At 36.0% G+C, this 13890-nt stretch overlaps 1 protein-coding gene across 1 annotated transcript in view; it reads left to right on the forward strand.

Annotated features, from left to right (window-relative positions):
* The window catches only part of LOC131573389 (semaphorin-3A), a 160848-nt gene that overhangs the window by 130133 nt on the left and 16825 nt on the right, over positions 1 to 13890 (forward strand). Inside the window, exons 11-13 of the mRNA XM_058827316.1 lie at positions 4256 to 4475; positions 9482 to 9573; positions 12296 to 12337. Of these exons, the coding sequence (XP_058683299.1) occupies positions 4256 to 4475; positions 9482 to 9573; positions 12296 to 12337 (354 nt within the window). The remainder of the gene's footprint in view (positions 1 to 4255; positions 4476 to 9481; positions 9574 to 12295; positions 12338 to 13890) is intronic.

The following is a 13890-nucleotide window of genomic DNA, read 5'->3' on the forward strand; positions in this document are numbered from 1 at the left end:
CTGATGAAGATTACTTCCTAAGTAAAAGAAAACAGTGGCTCCCTGACAGCTGGATTCCTCAGCACTCCTCACTCGTTTGCAGCATCTGAAAGAGTTTCTGATTTTTTAGAGTTAAAGTACAAGCTCTGCAGCATAAAACAGGTTTCATTTCTCATCCGATGGTGAACTTTTTTTTCCCACTTACTACAAAGTTCTATTGTTTTACAATTCTGTAGGAAATGTGAATGAGTAGATATTTTTGGTGTTTCTTGTACAGGTATTCTCACCTTTTCAGTTTAACAGATTTAGTGTTCATTATTTTGTTTCTTTATATTCCTCTTTGATTCCAGCATCGGTTAACCATTCTGAGCAAAACCAGGTAGTAGATATTATGTAGAACTGTGGACAATGAAGAATGTTGCATGTTTCTGTTACAAAAATAGACTGAGATAAAGAGCTGACTACTGCACACAGGCTCTGTTGCATTTGTTCCTCTGCAGAGATCAGATGCAGCTCTGTTGAGATTCCAAATGCTCAGCTCAAGTATTTGCTCTTGAGACTGGTAGTTGTGTGTCCTGAAACACAGTTCAGGCCTCAGTTCTGCCTGGAGATTGCTCCAAGATTTCTCTGAGAGTCTTGATCTGTGTTGCATGTGAGGAAAGAATAACTAGATCAATTTCCTCAGAATAAGCAGAAAAAGAAAGACCAGAACTCAGCCTTTAAGTGGTGAAGTGAGCTAAGACACAGAAGCCTTTGTCAAATTAAGGAAATGCAGTTAGCTTACAGATACTTTCATTTCTGGCTAGCCTATCAGAATGAATGGAATTTACCTTTAAGATTTCATTATAAAATGCTTTTATTAAGATTCACAAACTGCAGAGATATTCAGCTTCCACCATAAGCTGATTTCTTACCTAAAGGCAAATGTGATCCCAAATTTTACAGGTCTGCTTAGCCCTGCTGATGTAGTGCAGAAGGCCATGCCACTGTAAATGTTAGAGTGGCTGAGGCCAGCAGTTTGTCCTAGCCCAATGCCAGTGACTCTCTAATCCTGGGTTCTGCCACTTTGAAAAAAGAGGAGTGTCTTCACAGTTGCTAAAATCATTCTGTCGTATTAAAAGGATAAAACTGAATTTTAAAATGAGGTTCATTTCTGGCTGGAAATAAGCTTTTTGTTTATAAATTGATAAAGTTGTGTGTACTTTCAATGATTTGAAGATCTGTTGAGAAAAAAGAATAAAAAGATTTTTGAAGTTCTTTAGATGTCAGACCTTTGGAGTCCTTTTCCAAGAAATGCAGAAAGAGATGGGAGAAAAATACCTGATCTTACAGTAATTCGTTTCAAGATTGCACTGCAGTTAAACAATGCTGAATTATCTCAGGAATTTAATAGGTGAGGTGCCAGTAAACTTCTTGAGCATCTGGTGATTTGCCCAATATGAGTAAAAGAAAAGTAAATGGTTTTTGAAAAACCTGAAAGCTTTGTAAACAAAGCTAGATCAGCTTCGCGTGTAACAAAGAAGTTGCCAGAATTTTTCCTATAAGATCTATAGACTTGGTTTGGCTTTGGTTATTTGTTTTTGGGGTTTTTTTTTTAAACTTTTTAAAAATATCTGAGAGAGGAGGGAGGACTTTTGTGTATACGTCTTTTTAACTCAGGTACCTCATCCTGAATTCCTATCTGACTTTCTCTGAATTCAGCTGTAGAGCTCAGGTTTTCTCTCCTTCATGGCACCGAGAGTCATGACCAAAGAGCTTTTTCTTCCTACCAAGATGTAGATATTGATCTTTTCTGTTGGATTTCTTACTGGGCCTAGTCCATATAATGCACTGTAAACTTCACATGTAAAGACACAGGCCTACAGTAATTTTTTTATTCTCAGAAAAGCACGGGATCCAAGGAGTAATAGGGGTCTCAGAATTGAGAGTCCTATTCAAACACACAGAATTATGACTCTAATTCTAGTTTTATGAATTTTCTGTGCAAAGTATGTCTTGGTCCGTAGAATGATAGAGAATTGGAAGGGAACCATAAGGGTCAATGAGTCCAACTCCTGGCTCTGAACAGAGCAGCCCCAAGAATGACACCATGTGCCTGAGAGCATTGTCCAAGTGCTTCCTGAGCTCTGGCATTCTTGGTGCTGTGACCATTTCCCTGGGCAGCTTGTTTCATGCAAGTAAAATCCTTTGTTAGAAAATGAGCCAAAAAGTAAATATTCAAGCAGTTGAAACACAGCTGAAATTCATTTGTCTAAAATTGAAATCAATGTTCATTTTGTATTTTTTTCAGTGTTTGCTCAGCTGCAATTAACAATACTTAGTTCTTGTGTAGTGATTTTTATACATAGAGTACTTCACAGCTATTATCTAATTAATTGTTATCTAACTAAGCCAAGCAATAAGCATTGAATTGTAGTTAGAGTATTAATTGAGATGTAAATCAAACTTAAAATTGAAATGTAGTATTTGAAGCACTACTTTTGAGACATACAATGCTTTGGTCAATAATTATGGAAATTCCATCTGATTTTCTCTTTGCAATATTTTTGTACAAAAGAGCAAGGACATTGAATAATAAGAAAAAGGTTAAAAAAGTCTTGAAAAAATAAAATAGATAGCAAGATTTGCTTTCTGCTTTGTCTGCTCCACATGACTTAATCAAATATTCTTCTTCCCTCTATTCTTCCTTTCCATACAAACAGAATGCAGGAATTTGCTTACTAACAAATATGCCAGCAAGGGACAATTTACACTCTATATGTCCATGCTGGAAGCATCCCTTTGCTGAGTATAGCAACTACTCTTTTTGACAACATTGATTTTTAAATTTAATTTCTGTTGAATTATTAATAATTTGGATCAAGGTGATAGCAAAGACAATTGATTTCTTCTGTTGAGCATCCTGCAAGGTCTGAATGCTTGCTTAATAAGATCTTGTCCACTAGGTTTTTAGTTTAATTGGAAGGTATTTTATTCCTGGATATAAAGGGCAAATTATCTTGGGCATTTTAACACCAGTTGTTTGTATTTGAAGTTCAAATACTGCAAAAAAAAATATTTTCAGCTGGGATTCTGTGTTTTATATGTCTTCAAGAGTTATCTGAACAGATCTGCAGTTGGGGTCACCAAGATCTTTTGAGAAGTATTTTTGGCCTGGTGTCATTGTGACTCGTTTTCTTCACCCATTCAACAATACTAATATATTACTAATGCTTATGTTAATGTCACAGCTAACTGTTCATATAATACTTACCAATTCCACAGAAGAGATGAGGGCAAATGGTGGTGATCAGCCACAGTTCTTGAGTCTCCTGATGGGGATATGTAATAGCTGAAAGTGGAGGAATACTTTCGTGGCAACCAACACCATGGTGTTACCTCTCCTTTCCTTTCCAGCCTCTGGATTCTGCTTACAGTGGGAGAACGTAAGCTAAATGTAAAAAGTAGAACCCTGTGGTTCTCACAGATGAGATACAAACCTGTCTGGCCTGCCTCTGGGCATATACAGGGGAAAAGTGAGTCTTTTCTGTCTCACGTCATGGGACCCGATTCATCCCAATGGGACACCAACTGTTCTGTCTCTGTGAGGAGTTATTGCAGTTCCTTAATGGGACTCGTCTCACCTAAGAGTTCACGCGGACAGTATGATGAGTAATGCTCACAGAAAGCTTTCTTTAGAATCAGAGGGGATAAAAAAAAGGTACATTTAAGACATGACTCACTATATTTGATTTAGTGTAACAGGATCCACATTATCGGGCCTACGTGGAGGACAGAGTTGTTGAGACAAGATGGGGTTTGAAAAGTCAGTAGAACAGGGCATTGTCCCAGGATTTAAGGATTTGGTTCCTCACACAGAGATTTGGACTTATAGTCAGCTTCTGAAGACAATACTTTGAAACAAAGATGACGGCATAATTAATTAATTTTGTGTTGTATACATAACTAAATACTGAATTCCTTTCCTTGTATTGAATGATTTAGATATCTTGGGATTTCTTCCTTCTGATAATTAAAGACTAATACTAATCACAATTGGACTTAAAAGCCTTGTGCACTGAAAAGAAATAAGAAAAGTGATGAGGATCATTTGCATTCTCGTGATCATACTGGTTTAAATCCAAAATAAATTAAAAAATAGAGACTGTGAGTGACAGAATTAACTTTCACTGTCTGTCACAAAATACTTAGATTCCCTGACATATTTATTTATAGACTGTCATAGATAGGATGATAAATAATGAAATGTAAAACATTTCCTTTTTTTTATTTCTAGTGTCCCAGTAAAACATTTGGAGGTTTTGATTCCACCAAGGACCTTCCTGATGAAGTTATCACATTTGCCAGAAGTCATCCTGCCATGTACAACCCCGTATTCCCCATCAACAATCGTCCAATCATGATTAAAACAGACGTGGATTACCAGTTCACACAGATCGTGGTAGATCGAGTAGATGCGGAAGATGGCCAGTATGATGTGATGTTCATTGGTACAGGTGAGAGGCCTTGAATCTACATGGTATGCTCTTCCAGGACTGATGGAAACCTAGAGCAGATAAAAATTCATACTCTGAAAGACAGAACAATGACTGAACAGTGTAAACCTGTGAAAATTTGGGGCAGGACCCAAAGTTGTGCATGTGGGGAGGTCTTTGTTGCAAACATTCAGTTACAGGTCAGGCCATAGCCTGCACAGCTTAATTCTTTAGGAGCTTTGCCAATTGGATTAAGATCAAACCACCTTCTTTCCAGCTACTTCTAATAGGGATTTTTATTAGAAATGTCTTGCCTTATTAATTATAATTTAGTATTAAAATGAGGAGTTTAAGGTACCCATTTTGGAGTGCAGCATAAAAAGTATTAATGTGAATGAGGCAAATATCCAGGTATGGTAAAAGTCTTTTGTGCCTTTCAAGTATTTCAAGTATTGCCTTAAGATGCTCAGCTCTTCATCCAAGAGGGTGCATCATTTTACTTACATGAAGATATCTGGCACAAATGGAGTGTTTTCAGTAGAGCTGGTATTCAAATAGAAAGATGATACCCTTTCCAAAGCATTTGCAGAATCATACAGCTTGGGCATCTTAGAGAATTGTTGATATGCACTCAGAAAAGACTTTTTTTTCCGGAAGGGTAATAATGAGAAAGTGTCCAAAAATTAGCTGATATTCATTTCCCTAAATTCAGTGGTTTCAAAACTGTGCTGAGTAGCAATTGGTGGATCGGTTTCTTCATCTCTGAAAGTTTATATTAGTTGGATGATGTTTCAGTTATGTTGAATAAAAGTACTTTAAACCTCTACTGAACATAATCACTAGTAATTAGACATTGGCATCATGAAGCCAAACCAGATCAAACTGAAAACTTACTGCTTCTTTTCAGTGTTGGACAAAAAAAATACCTCTATGTCTGTCTTATAACAGTCCAACTTTTTACATGCTTTAAATACAGTTCTGGTACTCTTAACCTGGTGTCAGATTTCCGAAGCAGTAAATGTAAGATCTCTTTCATGTTGATGCCTGAAATGTATTATGAGTAAACTGAGAGCTGATGAAGCTTTATGTAACAAACACAGTGAAAGGATAACAATTCAGAACATTTACTGCAGAAAAGACAGCTCTGCAGCAAGGGTTAAAGCACTTTAAAGCTATAAACTGAGTTATTAGATACAAGTGCTACAGTATGTTCTTGCATAAAACATTAAAAAGTATTTTCATGTGATTTTGCACAACATATACATTTTCCATCACACATTAGAGACTTCAATGTCATCCACAATTCACAGTGTTTGGTGCCTTTCAACAAGTCCTCCATAACCTGATTTGGCCCACAAAAACCAAATTAGTGGCATACAAGGTATGATGCTGAACAAACATAAGGAACTTATTTAAGCATATTTTTTGAGCAAAATAGGTGGCATTTAACTCTCCAAAGCTTGGCCTGTGGGCTGAGAAAGATGCATTGGTTTCTGCAAGGGGAAGCAAAAAGTTCTTCCAGAGATTCACTGTACTTTCTTCAAGACTTCAATTAGAATGAAACAAAAAACAAGACAGAAGTTCTGACTGTTTCAGACAGTGCAGGAAGATTTGCTTAAAACTGAGCTACAGCTTCTAGATAGTTACCATTGCATATACTGGTTATTAATATTATGTCTAGCAGTTCTTATATAAATCAGTCAGGCAAGATCTCCTTCTAAAAGAACCTAATTGATATTTTTTACCTCTGAGTTGGGAGTTTTGAGTTTTCCTAAATCACTAATATTCTGATGTGTGGCAAAAGCTCAGGATTCCATCCAATGCTGGTGACAGCCCTGCCCACAAACTGTAAGAAAAATGTTGAAACATTATTACCTGCACTCGCCAAAAGATATTTCAGCACCAAAATCCCATCTTTCTAAGTGCAGAATGTTATTTTTTTAAAATACTACTTTTATCCACAGAAACCATTCTTTTTCCAGCAGGAGGTCATGGGACAAGAACAGGCATTACAACACCCATGCCTGGAGCTGGAGCACAAAAGACGCTCCATGCTCCTCTAAGCTCACTGTCCCAATTGTGGTTTTCAGAATCAGGAAAAGGTGTCTTCCATGTGGGGGAAAAGGTAAAGAGGCAATACTGAGGCCATGCCTGCCCTCTGCCAGAGCTGCACTGAGCCAGCTGCTCAGAGTCAGAGGAATCAGAAACAGATACACAATCAGCGTGTATTACTTCTTCCCAAGCAAAGAACTAACTGGGAAGCAGATTAGGGACTCTAGTCACAGTCCATTTTCCCACTTGGTGATCTGAACCTATGACAAAGCCAGAATTGTGCTCTCTGGGGTATGACTGGGTTTTTCTGTGCAGGTCTGTCCCATCAGATTAGATAATATTTCTCTGTATTTTCCCATTGCTGTTAGAGCAATCTGCATTATTCCCATGTGCTGCTGAACTGCAGTAGGTTGAAGAAATACTTTTTTTTTTCCTTTTCATTGAATAACTGATGATAATTGAACACAACATAATTAATAGCCATCCAGTGTGGTCACATTTTCCTTTCCTGTGGGGGAAATCTTGAGCTGAGCAGTTTCTTTCCCACTGTGATTGTACCAGTGTGTTTCACAATGAAAATAAAATCCTATCGGCATGCTTGAAAGTAATCAGAAAATAACAGGATTTCATGCATATGCTGATTGTCTAGTGTTTGGCATCCTTTGGCACAGTTAAAGTACCTCTGTCAGTAAAGCAAATTAATAGCAGTAATCTTATCTTACTAAGCAGAGCCTATTGATCCTAAAGGAAACGCCTGATTCCATTTGTGTGAAATTGTTTGAAATACTACTCTGTAAAACTTGATGTAGAGCTCAGATAAAGCCCCACTTTGGTACCTGTGGCCTGACCAGAGTCTCCACAGTGATTAACTCACTGTATCTTTGACCTCAGAGGCTTTCTTGAGATCAGGCAACTGTAATTGTTGCAGGAGCCACTTAAAAGTCTGACCTTTTGTTGAAACAACATTATGGGAAACTTGTGTCTGCTCAGTGCCCACTCAGTCTGTTTTATGAAAAATCTCCCTTTATTTCTAGGATATGGTATTTAATGGAATGTGACTGAGGACAGTCCTGGTCCAACACAGAATAGTTGTGACACTTCTCTACACTGTTACGTTTATTATATTCCCTATTTTTCACCTGTAAAATGTGTTTTCCTCAAAACCATAGTCATCATAATTATCAGAATAATTAAGGAAATTAAGTCATCAATTAAATTACAAATAGAGCTACTGTTAGATTATCTGTTATTCTGAATTACTCTGTTGTAGAAATGTGGAATTTTTTCCTTATTATTTTAAAGTTTATATTGCATTTGTTCTGTATTGTTCTCAATATTTCTTCTTTTAAATATAGTCAATTAGTAGAAGTGACCATAATGAAAACTCCAAACCCACTTATCTAGTATTTTTTATTAGCTTAATTGGTAGATGTAGATGCCTAAATAAAAAGAACAATGTGCTTTGCTTTGTTGTTGCTTTAAGAAATAACTGTTGGTTTGTGTTTTTTAAAAGAATATATGAATTTGTGGCTAATGAAAGAAAACAGTAATGTACATATTCTGGGGGAAAAGAAATTGCTTCTTTCTAAAATTCCAAAAATATATATCTAGAAATCAATATCTGCTTAAAGGGAAGCAGATGGAAAAAAACAAAAAAATCTTAGTTCTACAGGATATTCCAGGTTTTCTAGATTATTTAAATACAAAATCATGTAAAGAAGTACCAGAATTTTCTGATTGAATCAATAGCTTTTAAGTTAGTTGCCCTATAAAAACATTTCTAATGCATGTGATCTCTCTGTCTCAATTTTATGTGTACTTTAGATATAGAAGTAGAGAGTTGTCATAGTTTTATTCAGAAATTTCAGCTAACACCCACAAATTATGTATACTTATAAAATGTATATATATCTGATTTTGTGTAATTGATGGTTAAATTCTTGTTTTAAGAATGTCAACCTTTTTAGTTATCTGAGAGTTTTATCCACTTAAAATGCCTTGTGTTTTCCTAAGCCATTAAAGCTGTAGGATGTGCAACATGAAAAGTCCTTTGGGACATAGTTATTCTACCTGTGATACATTTACATGGCACTACACTTGGCTGGTTAAAAAGAAAAGTCGCATACAGATTGTTTCCATTTCAGAGAGTCTGCAGTGATGTGTTTTTGTTGTTTCCTGGAAATTGTGTTCATAGAAACAAAGAAATAAATCACAGATGCAGAAGCTGAATAACAGAGATGGTCTTTAGTCTCAACCATGTTCACAAAACCAAAGGCTGTGGCTCTGGAATTTCAAGTTTATTTTAAAGCTTGTTGCAAAGCTCCAAAAATGTAATTTGATATAATACTAAAATGCTGGTGCACACTTATTTCTAAATCAAAGGCACAAATTGTATGCTTTTCAGCCCTCAGTGAAGAACCAGCATCTTAGACACAGAGAAATACAGATGCCTTAAGGGGCTTATACATCTTAGGTACTTTGTTTGACACAGGGAAGATCACATGTACTTAAGAGACCTAACAGCTTCATCTGTCTAAGAACGTTTGTCCAGATGGTTTTATATCCATACTGCAATATATTCACATGCATTTTAAGAAAGAAAAACATCATATTCAAAATGGACAATAAAACACACCTGGGTAAATTTAGAGCATTTCCTTCCCCAGTCATGAATCTGTCATTTTATACTGTTACTTAAATTGTATTTCAGTCCTGTCTATTCCTGAATAACTATAATAGCATGTATTTTCTTTGTTGCATTTTGATAATTGAAATACTTAAATGTCCTCCTGAAATTCAGTGTTTTCTGATGTTATTTTAAATAGCAGTTCTTTTGAATGAGTGCTCAGAGATGTAGCTTCATAGTCTTTATATGTGAAATAATTATAGACTACAAGAAATTTTGGCTGCTGCAAAGCAGAAGTATTCATCTCAAGCACCTGAAAACCCTTTCTTTTTTTTTTTTCCTTTTCAAGATATTGGAACAGTTCTTAAAGTGGTTTCAATTCCTAAGGAGACTTGGCACGAATTAGAGGAAGTCTTGCTGGAAGAAATGACAGTCTTTCGGGTAAGCGCGGCTAAATTTCAAGTGTCAGGTTGTAGATTTCTCTGTGGACAGCTGCAAACTCAACTTCTTGCAATCTAGCCAAGGAATAGCCTGGCATAGCCCTCTAATTAGCTTGTCATTTAGAGACCCAGACACTAGTCAAAATAAACCTTGAAACTTTCAGTGCGAGCTGGAGGTTAATGATAGAAGAAATGGCATTCTGCACTCTTGTTTGGTGGATTAAAAAGTAAATTAGTATTTCTGAATCTTGCATGCTAGAGTTAAGTGTCTGCCTGTGCAGGTCTGGGAACAATGCCTGTCTGTTGTCTTCCACAGAGATATGCAATATATGAATTTATAATTGCATCAACTCTCAAAATTATCCAGACTGTCAGCATATTGTAACGAGGAAGATACTTTAGGTAAAATAGTAATCTGCCCAGATTTCTTATGCTTAATAATCTTGAGGAACAGAGTGTGTATATTTTCAAAGGTCACTCTGGGGTCTCATTTTCATGGTTCAACACAAGGCACCATAAACACCCCCTAACTCTAGTACTTTTTGGTGAAATCAATCTTTTCCATTTTTACTGTTTGAGCCACCTAAAAATACAGCATCCCATAGTCAGCCCTCCAAGGCAAGGCTGAGTAAACCTTTCAAACACTTCCCAGACAGAACCCAGGGATGTCCTATGTTTTGTACACAACAACAAATCATTTACATTCCCCGCATTATCCTTTCTGTCAGTGCCTTTTTATGGCACCCTTTCCCCGTCTCCAGGCAGTTTGGGGGTTGATCCCTGGCTGGGAGCACGAGGTTGGTGTGACAGTGTGAAGATGCTGCTGGCACTCTCAGGGAGCCTCTTGTAGTGTGGTTTCACTCCAGATGTGCTGGCAGTGACCCTGCCCTGGCCACCTCCACCGCATCCTCATCAAACTCTGTTGCCATCCCTTCACCCTTTTTTTCTGAGCAGAGACAAGATAGCTAAACAGAGCTTCTTATGGACATTCCTGCCATTATTGGTACCAGTCTTGCTCATGAACCTGTTTTGAGTGCAAGATACCTCTGAAAAATGTGTGTCCCTGTTCTTGCAATCCATGGGGTTTTTGAGGACAGAAATCTGGGGTACTTTTTTCTCTTTCTTAACATTAAAGTAAACTAGAAACTGTGAGAAGAAAATGAAGTAACTTTTTTTTTTCTTTTTTATACATGCAAAAGTCATTACATGAACGCAGGATAATTTGGAAATAGTTGATGATATATGAACCTCTTCCCTGAAACAAGTAGAAGGGTCAAGCTAAAGGAGATCAGGAAAATATAAAAGTGAAAAGAAAAATAAATGGAATTAATTTTACTTCAGAAAGGTTTTACAAAAGTAGAATAGTTAATGGCAAAATCAAATCTGGAATTTTACTTTACCTGTGTATCTTTTCATTGCATGAAAGTATTTTAGTGTTTTGATTTACTTGAAAGCTCAATTATATCTTTAAGATGTGTATTAAACCTTAAAGAGGGCATTAATGTACTTTAGTAGAATAAGCAGAATTTGTGTGCATAAGATGAATCTTTCAATAGGAAAGTTCCAACAGATTTTACATGTACCTCATCTAAATGTAAGTTTTCTTTCATTGTAAAGAGGATAAATGCATCATGAACAAGGTATTTTGATGTTAAGCTGCAATGTGCTGAGTACAATGCGTTTAATTTAAAATTCCACAAAGCTGAAAGTCCTTCATATCTGTTAGATTGATAACAAATGCCTCTTTAAACCCCATTTGTGCAATATTTCTCTGAACAGCTGAGTAAACTAACTAATGAGTTCAATTTTCATTCAAATGTTACATTTAATTGATGCTTTCTAATATATGGTCTATTAACCCCTCTGTAAAGGCAAGTCCATGCTTACCATCCACTGGCCCATATCAAATTCTCTCAGGATAAGCAAGCTGAAAACTATACAAGTGTAAAAGCTTAATAAGGACTTAATTAATGTACACAACCAGAAGTATGATGTGTAGGATCAACAGCAGATTTCTAGATGGAATAAAGTTCATACAGAATTGAGCTGCACACTGTCTATTATGCCACTTTTAAAATTAAAATACATCCAAGAACCTGGACCTAAAAGTTGTAAATAATGGATATTCCAGAGTGCAAAGAACCTCTTGCTCATTTTGGTTGCATGTTATGAAAATGCATGTAGCTTCTTTGTAAGTAAATAGTGTGGAGCAGTTAAGAAGATTATATTTGGCTTAAAACTTGTTCTTATGAATAAAAATTTTACAGGAATGGGGTTTTTATCTCAATATACTTCTAATGAATTGCTTATTTAAGTGTTATTACCTTTAATAGATAGTATCTATGAATTTTCAGATAGCCATTGTTATTTTCATATTACCTGGTAAGTTTTTGTAGTGCAATTTTTATTAAGTGTATTAAGTGTAGCTTACAATTTCAAGATGTGAAACTAGTGACAAAGTGATCACAATTAAACTGTATTAATAATGGAAAGTGAAATATCTACAATCACAATCAAAGATGCACCCAGATATGTACATGCATTCTAATTCATTTACAGCTAGAAATTATTCCACTGCAAAAGACAACAAGAAGGATTATTACTAGGGAGTAATAGTTTAATTTCTAGTTTAATTTCAGGGTTTTCTACCTTGTGCAAATAGTATTGTAATATAATTTTTATGCTTATAGCTCATTTTATATTTTAACTTTATTTTTCCCTAGGAACCCACTGTTATTTCAGCAATGAAGATTTCCACAAAGCAGGTACTATGTGCACAAATGTTAAATCACTTTCAAATATTTATTGGTCTCTGTCTTCTAGAGACAGTAACTTGGCAGTCAGCAGAGACATATTAATTGCAGCAGCAGCATCCCATCCCTTTACATAAACAGCAGTAGTTTCTCAGGAAAATGTGATGTCCAACAGGGACACGAAAAGCCTAGTTTATGTTACTTACTGGTAAGGTGGAAACTAAACATAAACTAACCAGCTGTCTGGTGGCTCTCTAGAAACAAAAATTAAAAATTCACAATATAGAATGCTTCCATGACAGAGAAACTGTTAAAAAGGAGTGGCCAAACTTGGTTCCTTTCTTCAATGGGACTAGTTCCAGTCGCTGTAGAATAGTCTGGTGCAAAATGCAGATGGTGGAAGGAAAGGATGGAATTGAGACATCCTTCTGTCTTTCTGTCCTATGCCCATTCCATCCCAGATGTGCATCATTCAGCTTTAACAAAAGATCAACAAATCTGATGCAGTCCAAATTTTCCATGGCCTTCTAGTTCAGTGATGTGGTTAGGATAAGGGTTTCAGGCTCCAAAATTTGTATTTCCGACTTTTTGTTCAGTACAGTAATAGCTAACTGCTTATAGAAAAGATTTGTATTATAAAACCAGACCATAACTAAAATTAACTGAACTTCTTGATGGATAGAGGTAAAGTTTTGTCTGACTTACAGTAAAGGTGATGCCTGCATTTCTAAGCAAATTTGTGAAGCAATTGATAAATTATGTGGTTGAGCGAAGAACATTGGTTTGCAGCCCAGGAATGAAGTGGGTATTAGGGGCCTATCTTCCAGTTTTGCCTGGAATTAGGTAGATGGATCCCAGCCACTGTCATTTCCTGTCTCAGGAGTCTGAGACATAAAATTTAACTTTTTTTTTTTGTTGTTTTTCATACATATGCTGATCTGGAGGCTAATTTGGTAAATATAAGGAATTTGTTTTCATCAATGTCATTGTCAGGAAAGAGGAGATTTGGTATTACTTTCAGGACTAGATGCACTAAAAATTATGCACATTATAAGTAAACTTTAGTTAATTCTTCTACCTCACAATAAATTATTAAACAGAAGTTGAATTCGTTCTGTAATGGACAGAGCCCAATATTGTATTTGAAATGCTGCATATTTAACTCTGAATTCACTGTCTCTAGGAAAGTTGTCTGAAAGCAATCATGTATTTGACAGAAAATGTTTGGGGGGGACACGGTTCTAACAGTTTACCACCTAAACCAGCAAAAATGGCAGGACAAAGAAAAAGGTACTATTGAATACTGGGATATTTAAAAACAGACCTGTCAAGTTGTATATATGTTCACATCATACCAAAATGCTCTGCTTTGGATTATTTTTATAAGTACATTCCCTCAAAGCAGCCAATCACATTTGAAAATTGACCATGCATTTCCATATAGCTTATTCTCTGAAGCATCTTTATGTATTCAGGAGAGATTACAATTTTCCCTGAGTTTTCTGAAAACAAATTTACACTGCTAAAATTGTCTAAAGCTAAAAAAGAGCATAAACCACAAGTTA

This window comes from Poecile atricapillus, chromosome Z (genome assembly GCF_030490865.1).
Source record: "Poecile atricapillus isolate bPoeAtr1 chromosome Z, bPoeAtr1.hap1, whole genome shotgun sequence".
NCBI lineage: Eukaryota > Metazoa > Chordata > Aves > Passeriformes > Paridae > Poecile > Poecile atricapillus.